This window comes from Diorhabda sublineata, chromosome 1 (assembly GCF_026230105.1).
Source record: "Diorhabda sublineata isolate icDioSubl1.1 chromosome 1, icDioSubl1.1, whole genome shotgun sequence".
Taxonomy (NCBI): domain Eukaryota; kingdom Metazoa; phylum Arthropoda; class Insecta; order Coleoptera; family Chrysomelidae; genus Diorhabda; species Diorhabda sublineata.
The window spans coordinates 44453530-44466927 of record NC_079474.1 but is presented as its reverse complement, the minus strand read 5'-3'; the positions used below and the strand labels follow the sequence as shown (position 1 = coordinate 44466927).

At 32.5% G+C, this 13398-nt stretch overlaps 1 protein-coding gene across 1 annotated transcript in view; it reads right to left on the bottom strand.

Moving 5' to 3' along the window:
* LOC130450956 (fringe glycosyltransferase) overlaps nucleotides 1-13398 on the bottom strand; it is a 153759-nt gene that overhangs the window by 120341 nt on the left and 20020 nt on the right. Inside the window, exon 3 of the mRNA XM_056789714.1 lies at nucleotides 9082-9130. Coding sequence (XP_056645692.1) covers nucleotides 9082-9130 — 49 coding nt within the window. The remainder of the gene's footprint in view (nucleotides 1-9081; nucleotides 9131-13398) is intronic.

The following is a 13398-nucleotide window of genomic DNA, read 5'->3' as shown; positions in this document are numbered from 1 at the left end:
CGTCCTCGGTTTCTCGAATTCTGTTTTGCGTTCTAATCGGTATCATTTGTGAACCGTTTCAGGGACGGTCTTTTCGATACTTGGTTGATAGCAAGTACTGGTACAAGAACTGTGCGTAGCCGGAGATTGTGCAGAAAATAACTATAATCGCTTCCGATAACCGTTCCAAGTACGGTCCCAACTAGGAGGTTGGAACAAACCTAATATCATCGTAATGAGTACCTTTCGAGCAATTGAAAATAATTATTTTTTTCATTGATAACTCGACACAATCCTTAAAAAACCAAATGATTAGTCTTCCGGTATTAATTTTTCACAATGATATGGTATCCAAATACGATACTGTGACTAACTTCACACTTCTACACGTGTATATGTAGTTTATATTTTTTATAGCAATGGTAATGAAATAAAGGCGGTGATAATGACCTTTAAAACATTTAATATGCGTCTGATTACGTCGGAGATGTTTCCGATATCAAATTTCAATGAAATTTTTTTTCTCGTAATGTTACTTTATAATTTATTTCAGAAGCTTTTAAGCAATAGAAGAGGGTTTAATTTTGATGTCATCCGGTTATTAAACTTATAATTAAAAAAAAAATAACTAATCCGTTGAAGTCAATATACCAACAAACGATGACATATTTGCTGTTTATGTTTGTTCAGTTTTATTATTCTAGTAATTGAAAAAAAATATATCTAATAGTTATGTACAACATGGGAAACCATATAAAAGTAATTATCATCGATAATGTCCATCTATTATACTTTAAAATGAAATAAATAGTTATTTATATATACATATTTGTTTATTTCTTTGAAATCCCAAAAATTACAATAAATTATGGTATAAAATATTTACAATTAATTACATAGATGAGGTCCAAGAAGTTTGATCATTCAGGACAATTGGTCAAATATAACCTAACCTAACCTAAGATATATGTCAGGGTTTTATGATTTTAACTAACTGAAAGTAATAGAGATCCCTTTGCTAGGCATTTCTCGAGTTATGACAATATCTAGAATAGAAAATTAATAGTTTCTTCAATTTTAACCTATTCATCAATTGAATAATCGACACTACTATGTTTAATAAATGTAATTCCTTCATCATCAGGAATTTTGGAGTATCATGAACGGTATCTGTAATGTCTTAAATTAGAAACTGTACTCCTTAATGTTTTTTCGCACTTTCCACGATTGTTTAAGGATGTTTTTCTCTACATTTCCGTCTATCTGCAATTAACACTAACGATTCCATTTCTTGCTTATTTCTGACTTCTTCAGTTGTACTTTATATGATATCATTCTGCTCTGAGCTACCATCAATAGTCTCCGTTACATTATTTGATAGAACGTTATATAAGCTTTCACTTCATCATCTTTTTTCATCACTTTTTCCGAAATAGATTTATAGTTAATTAAAGTTTCAGTTTCAGTTCAAGTGCTTTTCAATATCCGCGAAATTCACTTCACCAGAGTCTCTATATTTTTTCCTTTCTACGAAATCTGTTGTTGCATGAAACTTTTGATTAGAATCGCTATTAATAGCTTCAAAACAGCCTCAAATTTGAAAACAAAGAAAATATTTGAATGTTTAACGTCTCTAAACACGCTGAAAATCCTTAAATACGTTTGGAAGCAGTTTTCGCTATTCTTGAAGACACGTACGGCTAGAAGAAACTACAAACGTTTTCAGGGGATAGGAAATCCTGTTCTGCAATAATCAGCGGAATTGTGGAAAATTATAATGAAGACTCGCATACAAAAAAAATTAAATCAAATATCTGCTGTCGAGCTCGTTGCGACGAAGCTACCTTATGTCTTGTAGAAGACGACATTAATGGCGAATTTACAGATGCTGTATTGAATATATCATAATATTGCTCAAAGCCGCACAGGGCAGAAAAAACAATCAACACGACAAGTACCGTACTAAAAAAGATGATAAGCAAGAGATTTATCCGGCAGCGAATTAAGAACGACCGCATTGTTTGGATACCAAGGACTGAAAGTGCTACTTTGTTGGACGAGTCTGAAAATTGCGAGACGAGCGATTCGAGGCGAGCAACAGACGAGTCCAACAAAGTAGTATTTCAGCCGGCAGCGAATTAAGAACGGTCGCATTGTTTTCTTCGGTGAGATCAGGTGGCGTGGATTCGAGAAACTCTTCATGGCTGATGTTTTCTTTTTCATCATCAATCATTGTTGATCATGAATTTAGACAAAACTTCGGATAAAACAAATAATTTCAGAAAATTAAAAATTTCAAGATATGCAAAATCATCGAAGTGAAACTGTCAACAGCGTCCCGAAAGTGTTTTGCAGTACACTACATTGAACATTCAAAACGCAACTTTCGGTATGTAAATGAATACAGAACGAACAACTTCATCTCTTTGATATTTTGTGTCTCTGAATTTTCACTTTGAAATTAGAATCTTTCCTCTAATTTTGTTGACGTTTCTTTATTAACAATAAGTCCTAGAATTTTTTAAATTTTTTATAATCCTCATCTCCGACTTTCGCGCTACACTGATCCAAGTCGTTTACACCAATTGAAATCCAAATGGTATTTATCAGCTATGTTGTGAATCCCGTTATTGTTGTCTATTTGGCTTTGATGTAAAATAAGTTCTGATTAACTTTGGAAATACACATTTCTAAAAACATGTAGAGTATATAAAATAGTGGCAAACCAAATGTATATTTCTCTTTAGACATTCAGTCTAATTATACAATTTGGAAGCAAGTCACGTTTTGAACTTCATTACATTAGTCGAGATTTCATTAATAAATTTTCTCAAGCCACTATTTGCATCTGAATGGGAATAGAGAAAACTAAACAATGATATCTATAAAAATCACTGTATGGATCGAAGGCTGAGATTTTTGTTTTAAAGGTGCACCATCAAAATAATGAGTGTACTACATGTAGAGCAGCAAGTAATTAGTGAGAATATTGAACATTTAACAGAAAATATTCGACGAAACTGGTTGTATTTCAATAGAGAACGTGCCATATGAAATGACACTGTTGAGTAGCGGATCTTAGTCATAATCTAATAGATAAGAAACAGTCATTGACAAATAGCGATCATGTATCTGTTGTAACGAAAATTGGCGTTCAGCGAATTGCGATATAATAGTGGTTTAAAAATGAAGCAATTTCGTGAAAAATTCAGTCCACGGTTGAATTGAACACAAAGTTCAAGATTTTGACTTTTGACATTTACTTGAATAATCCATGAAAACAATTTCCATTTCAATAACAAGGAACACCTCAAGTTTTTTATACTTGTTTCCTTGGATAATGGATACTTTGTTGAGGTTCTTTTGAGTGGATAGCTAGGACGCTCCTCCATTTCACTATGGATTTTGTTGTTGAAGTACTTTCAGTACTGTTCATGATATACTACCCGAATATCTTCAAAAGACCTTCCATATTGTTTAGTTTTATCAGAAATATGGGAAAATGTGAAACATTCCAGAACAGGCTGAACCATTTGCTGTACATGATGGTCGGAGGTAAGCCCTAGGAATAGTTATTTTTTTAGAACTAATTTTGTTTTCTTTATCATTAATTCAACCAGTTGTTTCCGAAGAGAGTCATCTCGCATTTTTCAAACTTAACCATTACTCGAAATATTTTGATCTGGATAAAACACTTGAATCTAGAATGACTGGGCCCGTTAATGAAAGTATCAACTAAATATCAGTTACTATAAAATATAAAGACGGCAGAACACCCACCAATAGACTGCATCCACAGAAACAAATCCTTCAAATGGCAATATGCAGGACACTTGGAAACAAGGACTAATAATAGATGGACCACAAAAATTGTAACGTGGTATCCACGAGACATCAAAAGACCCAGAAGAAGACCGAACCTAGGCTGAGACTATGATATAATGGAGCTAGCAGGAACAACTTGGGCCCGACTAATCATCTATCTATCAATGGGAACAAAACAAAAAGGACCCATACATATATCATATATCAGCTAATCTAACTAAATAAAAACAAGTATCTGCCAAAATCATATTTCGAAAGTAAAATTAATGTTTTTATTTATAATTCAAATTATATCTAACACCTGGGCTGCGATCATTGGCTTAAATATACTCAATTAAATTATCGACCGTCTTAAGCAAGTTCTAAGTAAAATATGTTTATGGTAAACAGCGATATTCTCAGGACTGCGAAAACACATTATATAAGAATGAAGATCTGTAATCGCTCCATTTCCTGTATTTATTTCCCCTGGTGGAACGAAAATGAGGACGATTAGCACGGGAAAATTTTCATTTTATGAGCTTAATTTATTTCCAAAAACTTTCCTACAAAATCAAAATGGTAACATAAACATTGTCGGATCAATTTTCAAAAACAAGAAGACAAGACATATGATTCTCCACTTTTTCAATTTAATACCAATATATAAGGAGTTCTTACAATTTAGACATAACTCTAAAACTGTCAACACCTGCATTATAAAGGGGCTCTCTTTTTTAGTTGTACTGCACGTTTGAGTTGTGCTCTGTGCTTATTTTTCTGAAGAAATTTTCAGAAATCCTTGCAGTTCAAGATCAAGGTTCAAACGCACTTGAGGTTATCACAAATCTCACACCTCTCAAGCTACGGCAGTATAAAAAGAAATACCAACCGAATACATCTTATCAGAGAATCATACCAATGACGAAATTATTGAAAAAATAGACATCGGAAAGAAGTTTACCACAATGATAAGTGAGTATGAAGATTGGGAAAAGAAATACAATCCTCAAACTTTAAAAAAAAGAATTGCCAAAAAAGGAGAACGCCTTCTAATGATCAGAAGCCTTTTTGTGGTGTAGAATAATGGTCTATCAAGAAAACTTTTTGGGAGAAAAAGGGAGCTAAAAGCACTTTGAACATGCCGTTCCTAGGTTGATCACTTCTTTCTTTGGAACTTTCGAACTGGAATACATTTAAAAAGTATTAGGATCTCTGAAGAATACGGATATACCTACTCACTAGCTTCCTTACCAGAACTTGATCAAATAAGGTAAAAGAGACGAAGGAACTTCACACACTTTACCCAGTTCTAAAATAACTGGTCATTGGAAATATATTTAAAAAAATACTTCGGTAAATGAAATCTGCATAGAAACTGGAAAACGACGTGTATATGATGAAAATCATTGCGCATTATGATGCACTAATCTAAATATAAATATACATCATGTTTTTCTTCAATCGGTGGTATCATCTTTTATCTCCAGAAAGGCGAAGCTAAATCTATACAAAACAGTAATAACACGGAAACGAAATGTGGATTCTTAATAATGCAGATGAAGAGAAGTTAGATATAAGGGAAAGAAAAATACTAGGGGGTAAAAATGAGAAATAATTGTGGCTGCGAAGAACGAAAAATGAAATACGGAATTTATTTGGAGAAGCAAGCAGAACTAAGCAAAATAATAAGATCCTAAAGAATTGAACGGCTGGACCACATACAGAGAATGCCAGATTTTGGAGCAAAAAAAAAATTATGGACATAGAACTAAGAGGAACAAAAAAAATGGAAATCAAGGAAAAAATGATGGAGGTGATGGAAGACATGGATGGAAGAGAGAGAGAGAGAGGAATTCAGGACTGGACAACGAAAGTAAAAAATAGGAAAGAGTAGAAGGAAATCACTCCCATGCTATGGGCTTAGAAAATCTGCTTGTGGGACATATATATCTTTTATCTTCATCATTATCATTATGATTTTCATGATAAATAATAACGTTCCAGTGAAAATTATCATCTATATATACAGACTACCATGAATAACGTTGCGGATTATCTCAATAAACTTCGTAATTAAATTGTTAATACCAAGGAAGCTTAATAAGATTATGTTGATCCATCATTTTCGGACTGGTAATAAATATTAAGCATCATCAAATTGGTGTAATCAAAAAATAAATCAAATTTCCTGTACTATCGTCATGTGCAGGTGCATTTCTTGCTTCAGTTAAGCCGTTAATCCAACTACAGTGTATCTGAAAACTTTTTCACATTGAAAAAGTTATTTACAAAGTAATAGAATGAATTTATCAATCCAAGGTATTCACGTTTCTTATTTTTTAAACTTCGATTGGGTGTGGCCTACGTTGTCTTCCACGTTTACTATCTAAGCTCTTTATATTAATGATAAATAATTGTTTGTGATTAAAATACTGCACGATTTTTGAATTAAAAATAGACGTGTGTAATTCAAAATGTTCCTGATATAAACGTTCGCTTGATCAATGAAATCATTTAAATGTTATTTTATAGTTATCGAAGTACTTTTTTAGAATGATTCAATATTACAAACTTAGAAAACATGTTTTCTGCAAATAAAAGGATCCAAGCATTGCCTCGTTCATCTCTAAAATGTAAAACTCGAATTGTAAATTGAAAAAAGTTTCGTTGGTACGTCTTATTTCGACTCTTTCCTTTTCCTCTGATGTAGCTTAATTTGGACTTGATAGGAGACCCAATGAGACAAAAACTCTACTAGAAAAAAATTATCTGTTAACCATTACTTCAATCATTATTATTCAGAACCTAGAAAAAATGTTGAGGCAAATGAAGTAATGGTAACAATTATGGGAATAGATGAATCAGTAGAAAAGTGACTGTAACAAGTAAGTGTAATGAAAATGATACTATTGTATCCTATAAAGTTGTTTACTTTCAGTCTCTGAAGACGATAACTTGGTTATCGGAACGCGCATCAGACAGTGTAATTGTAAGAGTTGGTGTAAACACTGTAAACAGTGTATTCACTATGAAGTTGTTTGTTATTAAAATACAACTGCTTTTGTTTATCCATATAAACTTTACTTCAACAAAGTTGAAATAGGAATGAAAAAGTGTGAGACATATCAATTAAATTGTAATTATCAATTGTATTATTTCGACCGGTAAATATAGATTTATCTATTTTTAGAATACGAGCTAATATCAATTGATCTAAATATTAAAAACTGATAGAAAAATTAGCAATTAAGAAAATTTTAAATCAGAAACAAACCACAATGGTTCCGTATTCTTAACGAAGTAATCTTCAAAGAATACTATTTTCTGTACAACGATGCATCTCAAACACCTAATGGCTTAGGAGCTGCAGCAGTACCAGAATTTCACAAATTCAAACTATCTCCACATAATAACGTCAGCACTGGAGAACTTTATGCCATATTACAGGCACTAATCATCGTTAGAATAAATTAATACAATAGAACAGCCATAAATACAGACTCCATGAGCTCAATACATACCATTCAACAATTTTTTCCCAAGCACCCAATAGGTCTCGTGATTAAAACCCAATCACACCTTACCTATCCAAGGCAAACGTATCAATGATTTGGGTTCCATCACACACCGGCAACCCAGGAAACGAAGCAAACCAACGTGCCAAAAAAACAGCAGATAACAACGAAGCAAAAATTGTACGCGAAGTAACAGCAAGCAAAAGTTCAGTACAAGTGGCAAAGTGAGTGGAACAGATCGCACAAAGTGAAAAATTTCATGAGTGTAACTCGTGTAACGTACTATACTTTTTCTACGCCCATACATTTTTTTCCATTAAATAAAAAACATCGCAATTATTTAAACTTTGTTATAATAGTTTTTAATATCAATTATTGTAAATCGATTGTGTCTTATTATTTAATGGTGATGAACGGTTATTTATAATTGTAGTACTGCTCGGTACATCAGAAGACGAAGATATAATTTGCTATGTTAATGCTATTATTAATGTTTAGTGTAGTTCTTAGCATCGAATAAATGGTCATAAAGAAGATGGCTTCATAATTTTTGATATTTCTTGAACATTCTCCTAAAAGAATTTAACTAATGCTTATGTCGCCAATCCATAAATTTTTGTTTGGTAATTTCGTACATTTCTTTGAATTTTCGCGGTGACAAATTATGTGTGGTAGCTTGAGTTTTTTCCAAAATTTCCGGTGGAGTTCTCATAATTTCATCACTTTCGCTACTATCAGACATATTCGTAGATAAAGTTGAGAAAACGTTCGGATTTAATCATATTTTGTTCGAGAAATTGACAATATAAATGACATGACATTTATTTTCATAGTATGCTACTTAAGAAACCGTGTCCTATTTTTAAAGAAATTGCCTACATTTAGGGACATCACTCTTTCAATCCCAAATATATCTTGCTAATGCTAATAGTTTTTATGTTATTTAATTGTCTAAATTTGTGTAAATAGACCAAATAAAGTCTTACGTAAATTAAAATTTCAGTGTAATTAAACCAAGAAGTTTAAGTTTTATTTTCAAAACGCACGTGTATGTTATGAGATCTTTTTGCGTACATGTTATTGTTTACTGTCATTTAGAAGGAATGTTGACAGTGCGATTTTTGACGTTTAGAGACATAGAGGACATAGAAAATATGTATAAAACCATCCGCTCAAGCATGGAAAAACAGTTTTACAAATCGTAAGGACCAAATAAAAATCGTTCGTTTAAGTGTAGGGCACACTAAAATGATAAACTCATATCTATTTAACCGAGAAAACCCTCCCATATATGGGAATCTTGTTTAGAATCTAAGCCTGAAAGACTTATTGTTGAACTGTCATTTCTAAAAGACGCTCAATTCTATCACAAATTGTTAAATGCTATGTCGCTAATAACTTCAAATATTAAATTTCAATAATTTCAAAAAATTATTAACGTACAAATGCAGTGACTACGAACAAGATGATATAAGTTATAAAATGCAATAAAATGAAGGGTTAGACAAAATAGTAATTGAGTTAATAAAATATGGGGGAGATAAAGAACAAAATATTAAAGATCATAGAAAGAGTATAGAGAAACATTGTAGGGAGAATGATTATACCCATAATCAAGGATGGAAATGAAGTTGATGCGACCATAAATTCATAAAAAAAAATTTCATTGTCATTACAACCATACTGACGTCAATGAATTGATTTTCATTGCAATAATATTCATACCTTTGGTAGAAAATTTAAAAAAGTATGAAAAATATATAATAAAAAATAAACTTACTAGTTTTCGTCTGGAATTCCATATCATCGGTATCAGTGAAGAACCATGTCTGTAACAAAAATAATTTACTAAAACATAAAATTCTGGAAAATTGCCCTCCTAATTATTAGAAAATGCTATCCAGTAGTTTTATGACCCCGTACGTACTGTCGGGGATGTACATTAGGCCAAATTAATTACTTCACAAAGGTCGTTTTAAATTCAATAGTAAATTCGGTCGAAAAAGTGTCACAACTACCTGAGTACAAAAGGCAGGTAAATATCCTAAAAGGTAAATTGTTTTCGCTGAATTCTAACCTAACCTGGCATTCCAAATTACATTTAAATATAAACAGTTATGATAAAATGTAACATATACTCGATCCTTCTGTACGGAATGGAGACAGTTACTTTAAACAAAGCAATAATGAAAAAACTGGAAGCCTTTGAAATACTACGAATATAATGGACAAATAGAATCGCAAATTAAAAAGTTTTACGCAAAATAGCAACACAAGGAAAATTATTGACTACCACAAAAGCCCGCAAATTAGAGTATTTCGGTCAAGTAATGAGGAGACAACGATACGAATTCCAGAGATTGATTATGCAGGGAAAGATAGAAGGAAAGAGAGGTATAGGACGACGAAAAATATCATGGCTGCGAAACTTAATGGAGTGGTTTAACTGCACATTAAACCATTTGTTTAGAGCAACTATGAATAAAATACAAATAGTCATGATGGTTGCCAACTTTCATCCGAAGATGACACTTTAAGAAAAAGAAGAGGTTATGTCTATTTATGCCAAATAGTTTGAGCAATGATCAAAAAATATTCTACTTTCTTTCATTAATTCTTTCAGCTCCTTTTATGACTCTACTTAACCCGATGCTCTTAATGGTTTCAATGGTAAACTAAGGTTAAAATAATTATCGTATATAAAAATTTTGGTTATTACGCACCGTATAGTGTTCATGTAGCTGATTCAAAAATGGAAAATATAGAATTTTACAGGTAATATTCAAATCTGGTTTGTTTAACAAACCAATTTACGAGGTCTTTCTAATTTATTCGGAAACATTGGCGTATCGTATAAAAAAAACCAAAAATAACATGTAAACATACATGATCGTGGGAAATACACATATGACACTTGTTAAATCACTACCAGGAATAATTTAATGTTTTTATACGTAAACGAAGATTACATACACAGCGAACTATTAGTAGCAGTGCCATAGGCGTTACCATAGTTGTAGCAATAATAAAGAATGCACGAATTTCCAAATAAATATTGTGTATTGTTCAGTATAGCTTTAAGTTCCTATTTTCTGCTTGGTACCTGCTGTCGCTGATGTGGCAAACAGCGCGATCTGACACAACAACGGCGATCAAGCTCCAATACTAACAGGAATGCGACAAGGTGACAGTCTGAGCCCATTCTTATCCCATTTAATTAGAGATAACATAACTAATAACGTAAAAGACGAACAAGATATTATGCTACGCCGACGTCGCAATCTTGATAGCCGATAACGAGGATTACCTACAGCGTTTACTATATCGATTCCAAACCACAGCCAAAAAACTTAAAATGCAGATATCTGTAGCCCATTCACCAATGTATGGAAAATACACACTTAGGAGTCGAGATTACAACTGCCAAAAACTTCAACAAGAGGTACGAACCCAAGTAAATAGAACCTCAAAAATCTAGGGCTTTCTGCGGGTCATCGATAGTAACGTCCTCATAGATAAAAAAATTCTAAGACCGAGCAGATATAACGAAAATGAAGAATATGATGAGGGCCCCAGTGAAGAAAATATTTGAAAACTATTGAAGTGAACCAAAGTGAAAAAAAGAAGCAAAGCTATAAGAGAAATCAGGATATAGTCGATTGAGATGACAGTTTTGGAGACACCACATCAACAAAATGATGAGAGATCGATGGACTAAATGAGCAAAGGATGAAAAACCAACTTCTAGGAGATATCCCGACCGACCTACCAAGAAATCTGATTACCACTTATTTCGAAGTTTGCAGACTCAAACTTTCACAAATGACTATGACCTTCAATCGCAACTGATTCAGTTTTTGGCTGATAAGGACCAGAAATTTCATGAGCACGGAATCATGAGGCTGAAAGAAAGATAGCAAAACTATTTTTTAAAAAAAAAAATGTTATTTTATACTACAAAACCGAAATTACTTTGTCGTCAACCAATAATATATTACCAGAAAATTCATCCCTTGACAATTTGTTGCTATCAAAATTTAAGTCCTTAGATACAATCTTTAACACGTACTGAGGATTAATTAAGCGGTTTCTAAAGCTATTAGCAACCTGTGAATAGTTTATGAAATCTCTGAGGTTTGAATATAAATAGGATTCTATTATCGAATATTCCGCTCACTCTCATATTACATTTTCTGAAGATTAATTTTCTCTTATAATCTGCAGGTAAATCTCAATAAATATTTATTACTTATGGTAGAGGATTTAGTAGAAGATGAAATTTACTGTTTCAAAGAACAAGTACCTACCGTACACTGCACATTTTTTTATATACGAGGATGTATCTATCTAATCTAAAAATTGGAGTATCGAACCATCATCAAGTACCTGTATTTAAAAGGGTTAAGAGGTAAGCAGATTTACGAAGATATGCTTAATACCCTTGGTGATCAATGTCCTCCGTATACGACCGTGAAAAATTGGACTGCAAGCTTCAAAAGAGGTAAATTTTCCATTGAAGATGATGCCCGATCGGGAAGGCCAGTTTCTGTGTCAGTCCCCGAAAATATCGATGCAGTTCATGACATGATTTTATCAGACCATGAAATTGGGCTAAAACGGATCTGATCTGAAGCACTGAATATTTCATAGGAACGCGTTCATCATATAGTTCACGTCAATTTGGACATGAGAAAAATTGCTGCTTTGAATGTTGGCCAAAAGCGTGCAAAGGTAGAAGCATCGCGTTCCATCTGTGTTCGATTTGAAAACGATGTAGACTTCTTAAGCCGAATTATTAATATGGATGAGACTTGGGTACATTTCTACCATCCAGAAATAAAGCAACTATCAATGGAATGGCGACACTCTGGTTCTCCAAGACCTAAGAAGTTTCGTGTACAAAAATCTGCTAGAAAAGTTCTTGCTTCAGTTTTTTGAGATTGCCATGGAGTAATCATGATTGATTTTATGGATAAAGGTAGAACAATAGCTGAAGATTACAATTCGACATTACTGACCACTCTACGGGAAAAAATTAAAGAGAAAAGACGCGGAAAGCTATCCAATCACTTCCATTCAAATCGAAATTTTTTTATAAACAACTTCTTTTTAATTCATTGGATGTCACGTCTGTACCTTCACTGCACTATACTTAAAAATTTATTTGGTTTAATTTTGAAGCACGTGGTTATTTCCCATTTATACACTCAAATCTTCCATAACTTCTAGTAGCGACGACGAGAAGAAGAAACTAATAAGAAAATTATGTTCTGTACTTTTTAAACCAGATTTCTTTGTTCGACGTTGATTTTTTTTTTCAAATAAAATAAAAGTCTTTACAAGTATTTTTGTAAATGAGAAATTTTGGTGACTTTGGATAAATAAACTACTTATTATATAAATAATATATTTATTTTTAAAAATGATAACATGCACGCTTATGAGAGCTTCTCTTTTCATCTCCATATGTTTATTATTTGTAATAGTCACACATACAGAACCTACTCTACAAGACTTAAGACTCTGAACTTTAATACATTTTTTGGTAGCGGCAAGTGATGAAAAACACGAGAACGACAGAAACACCGACGTCTGTTTTTACTCAAGGGCTCTACTCTCCAAACCCAGTAACGAGCAGACACTCGAAAAAAAATGTACTTGCTACAGTTACTTTTTTATACACCCTAATGGGTTTCAATTTATGACGTTATTCTTTGAAATGTTGAGAATATTAAGAGACACTTATTTTAATTTAATTAAAAAACGCTTGTGAACTTGTTTTTAATTTTTATGCTAACTGAATACTGAAATTAAAAAATAAACGGTGAAAATAAATCGGATTCAAAAATGAATACACAGTTTAAAAAGTTCATTGATAACAAATACAGTGGATCAAGGAATCGCAGAAGGATGACTGCCAGAAATAAGAAGAAATAATCTTATGAAGCATCGTCACCAAATTTATGACATATTACTGAATAATAGACTAAAAGAAGTGGCAAAACCAGAATTAGGTAAGTCTTAGTATGATTTGAGAAAAGGAAAGGAAATATTGATCACATCATACTCACGATAAAGGATATAAGAATTAAACAAA